Here is a 13,171-nt window from a genome sequence, read left to right as displayed (position 1 = left end):
CTGTGTACTCGATGTACAATGCAAATGCGCTGTTTGTCGGCATCATCCGAGCTCAAAGAAAGGGCATCCTTGGCAGCAGGTGTATCATCAATGTTGTCTTCCTCTATATCAGAAGTGCTAATGTAACCTCCATCGTCCGTGACAATGTATGCCCGTTTACTTGGACATTCTTTTGCCACATGACCAAGTCCTTGACAGCGATGGCACTGTATGGTGGAAGAGCGCCCTGTAGGAGCCACCGACGTGGTACTCTTGGTCGGTTCCTGCAAAGGAGTCTTACCAGCCGAAGGCAAAGTCACTGGTGGTGCTGAACGTGTACTCACTGGTGGTGTCGAAGGAGAGGCACCTGGGGACCTGGATGGTGGTGGTGTGAAGGATTTGAGCGTGGAAGAGTTGTTGTAGGTGCCCCTGCTCCGTTGTTGTTATTGATGTTGTCCCTGCAATTCTTTTTCTGCAAGCATAGCAAGCTGGAACAATTGGTTAGTAGTAGTAAATTTCTTTATAGTCAACAATATCCTGGATTTCACGCCGCAAACCACCATAAAAGCGGCATACTTTGTCCTCCGCATCCTCTACTACCCCGCAACGAACCATGCCCTTTTGAAGCTCGGCATAATATTCTTGAACAGACATATCTCCCTGCTCTAAATGTTGTAGTTTCTTACGCAAATCATGCTTATAAGAGGCAGGAACAAATAACTCACACATTGCTTGTTTAAGCCCATCCCACGAATTGGGTTGCAAGTTACACATTGCTTGTTTAAGCCCATCCCACGAATTGGGTTGCAAGTTTAAAGTTGCACATTCTTGCCACCAGATAATAGAAAAATCTTTAAATTCACTAGTGGCTTGTCTAACCTTATGGCGATCAGGGATAAGGTGAGAAGCAAATTTTGTTCTACTATCATCTCCCAATCTGGATATTACTCCGCATCATATCTTCCATGAAATGATGGTATGGTAAATTTAATTTTGGCATAAGGATCATCATTACCTTGATGGTGGTGATTTTTGTTACCGCTCATACCTATTTTATTTTTTTTCAAGTCTTCTACGCAACTTCTTCTCGCTGGTCTGCTTGTGATCGGGCAAGCCATCAGACCCGTAGGCAACCTCCTCATCGGTCTCCGCATCTTCGGTCTCTTTGGTCTTGGCGGGCCCAGACTCAAGCTTTTCTACACGTGGGTGGACACTCACTTGTCCACACGCTCAATCGTAACATTGACATCCCTGATTTCCTTCGTTAACTTTCCCATCTCGTCAATCATGAAGTCCTTCAGATCGTACAATTGACTAGATAAAACAGGCACGTCATCTGACATGGTTAATCATCAACAAAGGCCCTTTGAGCTAATTGGATTGGTTGGTGGAATCACACCCTCACACACGTCTTACCAAGTTCTTACCAACGCAAGCAGGGGATGGTACAACCGGTGGCTAGTTCATGATACCTGTGAGGAAGTGGTACCAAGATTGCAAGGTCCTTTGTTGTACTGATCTGAAGAAAACGAATGTGGAGCTTGGGAGGCCAAAAATATATATGTAAATAGCATACAATGTAGAGACAGATAGCAATGCTGAATAAAAGTTCAAAGGCACTAGTCCTAGTTGCTGGCCTATATAAATTCCCAACAAGGGGTACGTGAAGTAAGGGAGATCACAAGGATAGCACCAAGTATGAAAAGACAACTTCAGCACCAGCAAAACAGCACAAACAGCACTACTTCAAGGGTCTCTTCTCAATGTGCACTATATATTTTTTTCTATTTTTTTCTTCTATATTTTTTTCAATCAGGTGCACAAAGGAAGGAAATACAAAAAGTTTGAGCTCAAACGGAACCAAGATATCCACTGGAAAAAATCAGCAAGGTGCGTAGGAAAACTCTATCAACTTTATCAGCTCGAAAACACCACCTTCTTGATGGAATTTTGAAAAAATAATTTTGGCTCAATCCTGCAACCCAGGATGAGTTTCCGATGCAACTTTAAGTCGTTTACTTGCAAAAAAATTCAGCTCAAACAGAGTTCCGAGCGAAAAGTTATGCTTATTTTCGTGAAGAACGTCCGGATTAGGATTTTGAGTGGATTTGTGGCGGGGAATTGTGGATGGGGAATGGCAGCGGACGGATTGATGAAACAAAAGGGAAATAGGAACAATAGAAACCAACAACCAGACTCAAACCTAGGACACAAACTCAGAACTGCGGGCTCCGAATCCAAATTGTGCAAAGGCTAAGCACAAGGTTCTAGGATAAGGGAAAATTATGACTACGTGTATTGTTTTTGGTTTTTTCTTGGACTATGGGAGGAACGAAATAAACTAAACTAGGGTAAGCCTAACTGTAATACCTGAGTCTCTGATTACCACTTGATGGGAACTAGGGGCCCGATCTTGCTTCAAGTGAAGGATAACTCTCGTTTTGGTGGAGCACGACACACCGATCCGGCTTCAAGTCAGCAGACTCGAACCCTGCAATCTTAGCACCACAACTCCTCTGGTTATCAACCGTGTCACAATCCGGTTGACCTCGCCAAGAAGGCTAATCATTGCCTGCGAAATGAAGAACACAAGCAAGAACTCGAAAGAACTCAACTCTCAATTGAAAGTGACAAATTGCAGATGAACGATTAAGCACACGAAGTTGGGGTTTCACAAACCGATGAACGGCGACTGTTCGAAGACAGATTAATCTAAAGCAAGACCCCAAACCTAATCTTGGGCAGCGGCTACTGATTTATGGAGTCTAGGGTTGTGCAAAACCCTCTGGACGCAACCCTAATGGGTTCCAACATGATACAAAGCTCAAAGGCCAAAATACGGCGTCGTAACACCGAATCAGATTCTGGACGTCAACTTTCTTTGACGACTCCGGATGAATTTGAGCCTAAGACCAGAACGCCCAAATCCGAGCCCGTATGCGACCGTGAGACCAGTTTTAGCGCAAACTGCTCCTGGACTCCGAAACGGCCCCGAAGTTGACTTGGTTTGATCCTCCACCTCGGCTTGGGCTCCCTTGCTGGTCCACCACGCCTCCAATCCCTTCCTTGAGTATTTTCTGATCCTCTCCTTGGTTCCTAATTATAATATAATCATAAGGTAGCAATCTATTCCGAAAACCAAACAAAGAAGTGCTTAGAAAAGAGCTCACCTCTTAATTCAATTGTCGCGCGCGAGCTCTCGTAATTGGAACTTGAATGCTCATTGGAGGATTATTGTGTATATCTAAATGAGTGATGTCCTCGTCAACAGCGCAGAGCACGACGAGATCGCAAAGAACAAGGGCGACAGCAAGGCCCTGACATGGGATGATCTAGCGAGGATGAAGTTCACGTGGCGCGTCGTGCGGAGACCCTCCGCTTGGTGCCTCCCATCTTCGGCAGCTTCCGACGAGCCCTGGAGGACGTCGAGTTCGACGGCTACCTCATCCCCAAAGGATGGCAAGTGTTCTGGGCGGCGAGCGTCACGCACATGGACGCGGCCATCTTCCACGAGCCGGCCAAATTCGACCCGTCCAGGTTCAAGGACCAGTCAACGGCGACGGCTCCACCATGCTCGTTCGTGGCGTTCGGCGGCGGCCCGAGGATCTGCGTCGGCATGGAGTTCGCCAGGATCGAGACGCTGGAGACGATGCACCACCTGGTCAGGCGGTTCCGATGGAAGCTGCGCTGCAAGGAAGACACCTTCGCCAGAGACACCATGCCGTCGCCGCTGCACGGCCTACCCATCCAGCTCGAGAACAAGACCTCTCCCTGATCAGGCCGAAAATCGGCAGCGAAAAATTGCACAACAATGCCCCACATGGAAACGTATCTTAATTTGGTCCCACGGTAGGAACATAAGGCACCACACCGCATGCAGCAAAGGACAATGTTTAATATTAGTGAACTAGTGAATGATAGTGTGTAATACAGTGTTGGCCTCACTAGAGTACAATTGATGGGCACATCATGACAGCTGAGATAATCTTTTTCTGGGGCAGTGTTTGCCTCACTAGAATACAATTGATGGGCGCATCATGACAATAGAGATGATTTTGTTGTCTTCACGGTTAATTGCCCACTGAAACAGCATGTACACCACACTTGAAGACCCCGTCTCCAGCTGACTCACTCGGCACTCACCGGGATGTAAACCTTGTTACCACCAGTTGATACCTTGTACACGTAAAATATCAACACGATTGCACTGCAAATGAATAAAAGATGAGCAGCATAGTGCCGTCAACTGTCAAGACAGAAGGCTAGGACAACTGAAAACTAAAGTGTAAGGATAACATGACAGGAATGCGTAGTCAAATTTTTGCAACCTTGTTCAGCACTTCATGTACAGCAGGTAAATCTTTTAAAGAGTTGAAATTCAGGAACTAAATAACTCATATTGTTTAGAGCAGATGGGGACTGTTTGCATGGTTGGTGCTACTCTATTATGCTTTAAAAGACAACTGAAAACTGAAAAAGGAGTTTCCCAAGTCACAGATAGAGACATATCAATGTAAAGCTGAATAGTATGTAGCAACTTCCAAGCCATAGTCATTGTAGCTGTGAAAGCAGTATAAACTGGAATTTTCTACAAACGGTGCAATGGCGAGTGTTTTTCAGTAGGTTCAGACAATCAGTATATAGTCTGACCTTAAAAAAGAATTATATAAACAATGAAACTAAAATGGATTGCACTGATGTCAAAAGAGCGGTGACACCTTTTTTGTAAAAGAGAGTGTATTCATATATCCATGTGAAGCACCAGGTTGCAATGCACTCAAGTCTCAATTAAACACCAGCAGAAAACTGCAGAAGAAGCCATCATTTTTTTTACTGAGGATTAGCTTATTATGTATTGGGTTACATTAGTTTGGCTTCAACAAACCGAACATATTTGTGCACCACATAGACAAACAAAATTTACTTATTGAGCTAACATGTGGCCCAAATCATGTACCATATAGAAATTAGAATACATATAAAAGAACTTGGCGCAACAAGCTCATGCCCATACACGAGAGAGATTTGAACAAACCTGATAGCAGCAATAATTCCAGCGGGCATTATCTTTCTTGTTTTGACATATCTTACTCCCATGACAACAGTTAATACCACAGCACAAACTGTTCAAAAAAAACAAGGTTATAAGATGAATACTGAGTCTGATGAATACTGAGTCTGAGACAGCGTAGAAGCCTCCATATAGGAAATCCCTAAAGAGCAGTCCCTCAGATTAATGTTAGTGTCAAGAACATGGAAATGGACAGAACTTCTCTTTAAACACAAGCAATCAGCTTAGAGCATAGACTAGCAAAGCAACGATATGGAACTAGCATAACACGTTATCGGAGTGGTCAATCAAATTCGCAGGAGTGTTTAATTCAGTGAAAATGGGGATGATAGTAGCATGCTTGCATTTGGAGATTAGCACTTCAAACTCCACCGCTACCTGTATCTAGACAATCAATTAGTTTAGGAGCTAAAAAACTGGTGCGTTCGGGAGGATAATGAATTGTCGACATCCCATCATCTGCATTTAGCCCCCAACCTAACATCACTGCAGCAGAAGATTTCCTCATACAGAGTCCAAATCACTACAATCTACGTGTAAGCTAGGATCCTCGCAAAAAATTCCATACTCCAGTGTATCACAGCATAAAGCATCAACCCGTACCCACTCCTTTTTGCACCACCAACCAACCAAACAATTACGATTCACAAGCACTACTAAGAACAGAACAGGACGGCGGAGAAGGCAAGCAAACAAAGCAAGAGAGGAGGGGAGGAAGGAGAGCGGCGGAAGCGGCAGCAGCAAGCAACGGACCGATCTGGAGGACGGTGCCGAAGACAGCGCCGGCGCCACCCCCGCCGTGCGCGAAGGCCCAGGCGCTGAGCGCGCCGGCGAGGAGCAGCGCCGCGCCGAATCCTACCCCCGCGGCCAGCGAGGCGGCGCTCCCGCGCTTGAGGTAGCCGGCGACGCCACCGGCGAGGACCACCAGGCCGTAGGGGATCGTGACGTAGAAGTCCTCCATGCTGACGCCGCCCTCTCCTTCGCCTCTCGTGCTCGGGATCCCCTCGTGCTCCCGAGTCTCCTCTCCGCGGTTGGTTGTTTCGGACATTTGGATAAAAAACTTAATTAAACAAAGATTAATTTTTGAGATGAATTTATTAATTCTAACTTAGTTTACCGTAGCACAACATTATCAAATTATTGATTAGTTAGGTTTAATAAATTCGTATCGCGAATTAGGCTCCATTTATACAATAAATTTTATAATTAGGTTATATTTAATACTCCTAATTGATGTCTAAATATTTAATGTAACAGGACTGAAGTTTAGTTTCAAGGAACAAAACAGGGTGTGCTAGGCTGCTGACTTGCTGAGTGCTAGGCGCTGGGCTGCGGGGTGTTATTACGAGTCACGCGTGTGACTCGTGGTTAAAGTGTCATATGATTATATTTTTCAAAATTGTATATTTAAATTAAAATCTGACTACACCATTGTATTCGCTGTGATGAAATGTTTCAAATAAGATCATATTTGGATGATTCTTTTGAATATTTTTTAGTGCGGAATATTTTTTTTTGATGGAACAAAATATTCCACCTGCGTGTGCGATGGTTCGAGGGACTCATGATATTTCGGCTGGGCTACCTGCTGCCCCCCGCCGCTTCCGCTGCTGAGCTGAGTGGACTGGCCCATGGGCTCATGGCAGTGAGGTGGAGAGGGCCTCGCTTGGTGAGGTAACTTGGGCTGGCTCTGCGCCTTGGGCCTCCGTGATCTGCCCAGTCAACAGCCATCTAGACGCCCTGCAGAATTCCCGACGGGGGTGGTTCCCCGGCGCCAACGGAACAAGTACCGACGCCGCCGCCAGGCCTTGACACGCTTAGGCTGAGTCCAGCGGTGGGGCGAGATATCTTCCTATCACGTCAGGTCTCACCTTCACTCTCACCCTACTCTCACCCCACCACTCCAATGCACACGCTATAATACCAGCTCTCACTTCTCTCTCCTCCACGTCAGTTTTTCTTTTCCAGATTTAATTATTTCAACCTCCGCGTGGACCAATAGAAACACGCCACGTCACTCCCGCCCCACCCCTCTCGCCCAACGCCAGAGCGCCGCCTCGCTCCCGCCCGCCTCCCGCCCCCGCGCGCCTGCCAACGCGAGCGAGAGCAGGGCGATAGCGCCTGCTCCCCCCCCCCCCCCCCCCCGGCGGGATCGACCCCGCCTTCTCTCTCCCTCCCGCCTGCCTCCCACCTCGCTCCCGCCCGAGCCGCGCCGATAGGGGGCGGTACCGCCCCCCATTGGCACCAGCCTTAGGCTGAGTCCAGTGGTGGGGGAAGATATCTCCCGCCACATCAGCTCTCACCCCCACTCTCACTCTACCCTCACCCCACCCCTCCAATGCACAGACTATAGTGCCAACTCTCACTTCTCTCTCCTCCACGTCAGCTTTTCTTTTTAGATTTAATTATTTCAACCTCCTTTGTTCGAATACGCAAAAGAATTCAAGAAATAAATTTTATTCGACTTAAAAAAGTTACCGCTTACATAATAAATAAAAAATTACATAATAAATAAAAAAATTACATAAATCTAAGGATGACTATGTGCCCACACATGCTCAACCAAATCCTGCTAAAGCTGTGCATACATCGGTGAGTCCCTCATCTCGGTGACCATCTGAATTCTGGCAGCTAGGCTTGGTGGTGCATCGTTGTGGATCGCCGGACCCACATTGGATGCAACTGTCTCATAGATCTCGTCCAAATCGGTATCACGCTCGTCATCGATGATTATGTTGTGTAGGATGACATATGCACGCATGATCAGCCCAAGAGTACGCTGTAAGTAAGAGCGTCCGGGAACTGCTATAATGTTGAACCTAGACTTAAGCAGTCCAAACGAACACTCGACATCTTTGCGCCAAGCTGCTTGAGTATTTGTGAATACCTGATGCTTCTCACACTGCGGAAGAGTAATACCCTTCATAAACACCAGCCAAGAGGGGTAGATGCCGTCGGCAAGGTAGTAACCCCTATTGTACTCATGTCCATTAACCGTAAAGTTCACTGCGGGTGCTTCTCCTCTAAGCACATCAGTGAATAACGGCGAATGATTGAGTACATTGATGTCGTTGTTGGACCCGGCCACTCCAAAAAAGGCATGCCAGATCCAACGATCATACGATGCAACGGCTTCTAAGATAATGGTGGGATGTTTTATGTCCCCCCTTTGAATTGCCCCGCATGTGCCACCGGGTAGTTTCTCCACTGCCAATGCATGCAATCGATGCTCCCTAGCATGCCCGGAAAGCCACGCTCCTCGGCTTTCGCTAGTAGACGCTGAGTATCCACGATATTTGGTCGATGGCAAAACTCATCCCCGTAACAGTGAATGATGCCTTCATAGAATTTCTCTAGACAATCTAATACAGTTGATCTAGCTAGCTTTAGGTACTCATCTATCGAATCCGCAGCGCCTCCATAAGCTAACAAGCGTAAGGCCGCGATACACTTTTGTAGCGGAGAGAGACCACGACGGTTGCAAGCATCTTCTCTTTGGGTGAAATATGGAGAGTATTCACCTAATCTACGCATAATATGTAGAAAAAGTTGACGCCTCATTCGGTACCTTCGCCGAAAGTAATTCGGAGGATAAACGCAGTTGTCGGCGAAGTAGTCTTGGAACAGCCGATCATGGGCACCCTCACGATCACGCCTGATGTAGCGTCGACGACGTCGCCTTCTGCTTGACTCCTTTTCAAGATTGAGCATTGCCTCCTCACACTCCGCTTGGAACACATCGATCATTTCAGTCTCCATTCCTTCACTCGAATTCGTGGTAGATGAAGACATGGCATCGAGAAGAGTGAAATTGAAGTGTGGATGGAAGAAATGAGCTCAAATAGGGTGGGGAAGGAGTGAACCCGGGTGGGGTATTTATAGGGGGGTTAGGGATGAAATTTGGGATTTTTTGCAATTTTTTTCAAATTTTTTGGAGTTCAAACGGTCAAATAATGGTTAGTTCAACGGATAGTCCGCGTGGACCAATAGAAACGCGCCACGTCACTCCCGCCCGACCCCTCTCGCCCGCGCACGCCGACGCCAGCGCGCCGCCTCGCTCCCGCCCGCCTCCCGCCCTGCGCGCGCCTGCCAACGCGGGCGAGAGCGGGGCGATAGCGCTCGCTCCCGCCCAGCGGGATCCATCCTGCCCTCTCTCTCCCACTCGACCGCCTCCCGCCCGCCTCCCGCCTGCGCCGGGCCGATAGGGGGGCGGTACCACCCCCCATTGGCACCAGCCTTAGCCGGCCGGGCCACCGTCTGCTAGATAGTAGCCCATGTTAGTTCCAGGCTGTTGAATACCACTGATCAAAGTAGCCCATGGGGGATATATACCATCTGCCAGATAGTAGCCCATGTTATACTCCCTACCGTTTACATTGAATTGAACCTCTGGAGTATTACCCGCTGCAAGATTGTCAAACACTGGTGAACGATGCAGCACATTGATGTCGTTCAATGATCCCGGAAGTCCAAAGAAAGCATGCCATATCCATGTATCATAGCTACCAACTGCCTCAAGAATAAGAGTAGGTTTTTTAAAGTGACCTCTATATTGACCATGCCAAGCGGTAGGGCAACTCTCCCATTCCCAATGTATACAATCAATGGAACCCAACATCCCTGGAAATCCACGTGCTTCAGCAACTTGCAACAACGTTTGTATTTCAGCTCTTGTTGGCTGCCTTAAGTACCTAGGACCGTATAGCTCAACAATGGTCTGTGTAAACTGGTTGACACTCTCAATTATGGTGCTTTCTCCCATCCGAAGGTACTCATCTAGGCTATCAGCTGGACCTCCATATGCAAGCATGCGCAAAGCAGCAGTTACCTTCTGCACTGGAGCCAAGCCCCAAACTCCTGCAGCATTTGTCTCCATTTAAAGTATGGGTTTGCTTGCTCACAAGCGTCCTTAATATCTTCAAACATATTCTTTGCCATTCGGAACCTGTGAAGACAATGAAACCATAATAAGATAAGGACGAAGAGAAGGTACACAATTTGGGCAAATAGTTGGACACTAACCGACGGCGAAACAAGTTTTCACCATAGACAGAGTTGGAAACAAAATAGTCCTCCATCAAACGGCAATACCCATTGTATCTATCTCGTGCAATGGTCCGGCATCCTACAATTGAACCTCGACACGGGTTAGGTTTGTTCTCTTCTTCCTCTGTGCTGATACAAGCAATGGTGGTCGCCAATAATACATCGTTGTACGCTCTGGAAGCCCCTACCCTGCGTTCACGCCGAAGCTTTCGAAGCCATGCCATCGTAAACCTAAAGGTTTTCCCTCTTAGGCAGAACGAGCACGTACCAAGTATTGCAAGAAAGAACAGCAAGACTGCAGTCCATACACACGGAGATCACAACGTAGAGCATCGAGACAGCAGCCCATAAAAATAAAAAAAAGGGGCATGGAGGGCACCGAGATATACCTTCGGCGTGAGAAGAACGAAGAAGGGGAAGAGCTGGAGATTCGGCTGTCGGGGCGTCCAGATGAGGCTGGGAAACTTCTTCCGCCCGCGCGCACCCCTTCTTCCGACCGCCTTCTTGTTCCGCCCGCGCGTGGGAAGTAACCGCCGCCAGCGCCGCTAGCCGGATGGGGAGGCGGAAGCGAGACACCGCTGGGAACAGGGCTTTGGCCCAGTACCGATAATGGTGGGTCCCACGCGATTTTCCTCTAATTTGGGTTAAGAGATGGGTAATCCTGCTGGAGTTGGTCTTACACGTGGTGGAAAAAATGATCAGAGTTCATGTTTGACACGCTGCCGCCAAGAGGAAACCAAAGTCACGTGTGCTGACAAGCTGCGCACGGCGCGTCGCTAGCTCTTCCACCTGCCCGCGTGGGTTTCACCAGGTATGTCAGCCCAGGTTGCTGTTCCACCCCCGAATAATCGGAGTAAGAAACGTAGAAACGAGCAAACACACCTTCGACTTTTCTTCCAGTGTTGGCAGTATATATACGGGTCACCTGCGACGCCACTCCTCATCCTCAGTTACCAGACGCTAGCTAGCTAGCTAGTTCTGAGTTCTCCGACAATGGATCTCTCCCTTGTCCTAGCGCTCGTCGCCGTCGCCTTTTCCGTTCTCTTCCTCCTCGTGACGAGGGCCAGGAAGCCATCGCAGCGGGGCAAGCTGCCCCCGGGCTCGCTCGGCCTGCCGGTGATCGGCCAGAGCCTCGGCCTCCTCCGCGCCATGCGCGCCAACACCGCCGAGCGGTGGATCCAGGACCGCGTCGACCGGTACGGCCCCGTGTCCAAGCTGTCGCTCTTCGGCGCGCCGACGGTGCTCCTCACGGGGCCCGCGGCCAACAAGTTCGTCTTCTTCAGCACCGCGCTGGCGTCGCAGCAGCCCCGGTCCGTGCAGCGGATCCTGGGGGAGCGGAACATCCTCGAGCTCATGGGCGCCGACCACAAGCGCATCCGCGGCGCGCTGGCCGAGTTCCTCAGGCCAGACATGCTGCGGCTGTACGTGGGCAGGATCGACGCCGAGGTGCGGCGCCACCTCGACGAGAGCTGGGCCGGCCGGGCCACCGTCACGGTCATGCCGCTGATGAAGAGGCTCACGTTCGACATCATCTCCCTGCTGCTCTTCGGCCTCGAGCGAGGCGCCGTCCGGGACGCCCTCGCCGGCGACTTCAAGCACGTCATGGATGGCACCTGGGCCGTCCCCGTGGACCTGCCGTTCACGGCGTTCCGCCGGAGCCTGAAGGCGAGCGCCAGTGCTCGCCGGGTGATCGCCGGGATCACGCGGGAGACCAAGGCCAAGCTGGAGCGGGGCGAGGCCTCCCGGAGCAGCGACCTCATCGCGTGCCTCCTCAGCTTGACCGACGACAGCGGCGCGCCGCTGCTGAGCGAGGAGGAGATCGTGGACACCGCCATGGTCTCCCTCATCGCCGGCCACGACACGTCCTCCATCCTTCTCACCTTTTTGATCCGCCAGCTCGCCGACGATCCTGACACGCTCGCCGCCATGGTCCACGGTAACAATCCCGATCGGTGAACGCGGGCATCGATCACCTCACCACCATGCCTTGACTAGAACGTTTGACCACGCACGCACGCCATGGCCATGCATGCCCATCCCTTACTCGACCATTATTCGCTGTGCAGAGCACGACGAGATCGTCAGGAGCAAGGGCGACGGCGAGGCCCTGACCTGGGAGGACCTGGCGAAGATGAAGCTCACGTGGCGCGCCGCGCAGGAGATGCTCCGCATGGTGCCCCCGGTCTTCGGCAGCTTCAGGCGAGCGACCAAAGACATCGAGTTCGACGGCTACGTCATCCCCAAAGGGTGGCAGGTGTTCTGGACGGCGGCCGCGACGCACATGGACGGGAGCATCTACCCCGAGCCGGACAAGTTCAACCCGTCCCGGTTCGAGACCCAGTCGGCGTCAGTGGCGCCGCCGTGCTCGTTCGTCGCCTTCGGTGCCGGCCCGAGGATCTGCGTCGGCATGGAGTTCGCCAGGATCGAGACGCTGGTGGCGCTGCATTACCTGCTGAGGCGCTTCAGGTGGAAGCTCTGCTGCAAGGAGAACACCTTCGTCAGGGACCCCGCGCCGTCGCCGCTGCACGGCCTGCCGATAGAGCTTGCTGAGCACAAGGCGGCATCGCCATGATGATCATGTACATTATACGATCGATCGACCGCCATGATTTCAGGAACGTATATCTTTCAAGAGAGATGTACATCTGGGTTTTGCACACCACCGGGACACGCAAAATCATGGAAACGAATTTAATATACAGGGAGGAATACATGTATACAGCTACTAAATTTGTCAGGACAAATGTTGGCGTGCCGTTCGGATACTCGTAAGCTGTATGAGCACAAGTAGAATTATAAATATACGATATGATTAACATGGCCATCTTGCCAGCGAGCTCGGCGTTGGCCGCCGAACGTGTCACGGGTACCAGGTAGGTCGTCGAACTGCGCGCCAGGCGGCGGCCGAAAATCTTGCGAACCTCGGATCTGCAGCTAGCCGTCGTCTGGCAGTGCGATTCAAGGCTCAAGAGAAGCCCGCTCTGAATAGTTGTAGCCGCGAGTAGCGTGTGGGGGTAGATCGATTAATTATAGAGAGGCAAAGATGGAGAGAGACTCATGAGGAAGAACTGGCCG

At 50.1% G+C, this 13,171-nt stretch overlaps 3 protein-coding genes across 3 annotated transcripts; 2 read left to right on the top strand and 1 right to left on the bottom strand.

The window, feature by feature from the left end:
- The first annotated feature begins 2,642 nt into the window (after positions 1-2,642).
- LOC112883492 (beta-amyrin 28-monooxygenase-like) lies at positions 2,643-3,758 on the top strand. Its single transcript, XM_025948797.1, is given in 2 exon segments — positions 2,643-3,342; positions 3,345-3,758. Coding segments are annotated over 2 exon segments (525 nt in total). The 5' UTR covers positions 2,643-3,227; the 3' UTR covers positions 3,755-3,758.
- A 96-nt stretch (positions 3,759-3,854) lies between these two features.
- On the bottom strand, positions 3,855-6,092 carry LOC112883493 (protein FATTY ACID EXPORT 5-like). The gene is made up of 3 exons (XM_025948798.1): positions 5,804-6,092; positions 5,015-5,102; positions 3,855-4,186 (listed from the first exon to the last, which is right to left on the bottom strand). Exons 1-3 carry the CDS (start codon positions 6,009-6,011, stop codon positions 4,108-4,110), a joined length of 375 nt encoding a protein of 124 aa, XP_025804583.1. The 5' UTR covers positions 6,012-6,092; the 3' UTR covers positions 3,855-4,107.
- Positions 6,093-11,016: 4,924 nt separating this feature from the next.
- LOC112882119 (taxadiene 5-alpha hydroxylase-like) lies at positions 11,017-12,861 on the top strand. The gene is made up of 2 exons (XM_025947110.1): positions 11,017-12,032; positions 12,163-12,861. Exons 1-2 carry the CDS (start codon positions 11,090-11,092, stop codon positions 12,666-12,668), a joined length of 1,449 nt encoding a protein of 482 aa, XP_025802895.1. The 5' UTR covers positions 11,017-11,089; the 3' UTR covers positions 12,669-12,861.
- Positions 12,862-13,171: the final 310 nt, after the last annotated feature.

The sequence above is a fragment of the Panicum hallii genome, chromosome 2, assembly GCF_002211085.1.
Source record: "Panicum hallii strain FIL2 chromosome 2, PHallii_v3.1, whole genome shotgun sequence".
In the NCBI taxonomy this organism is placed as follows: Eukaryota; Viridiplantae; Streptophyta; class Magnoliopsida; order Poales; family Poaceae; genus Panicum; species Panicum hallii.
This window is presented reverse-complemented; position numbering and strand designations above follow the sequence as displayed.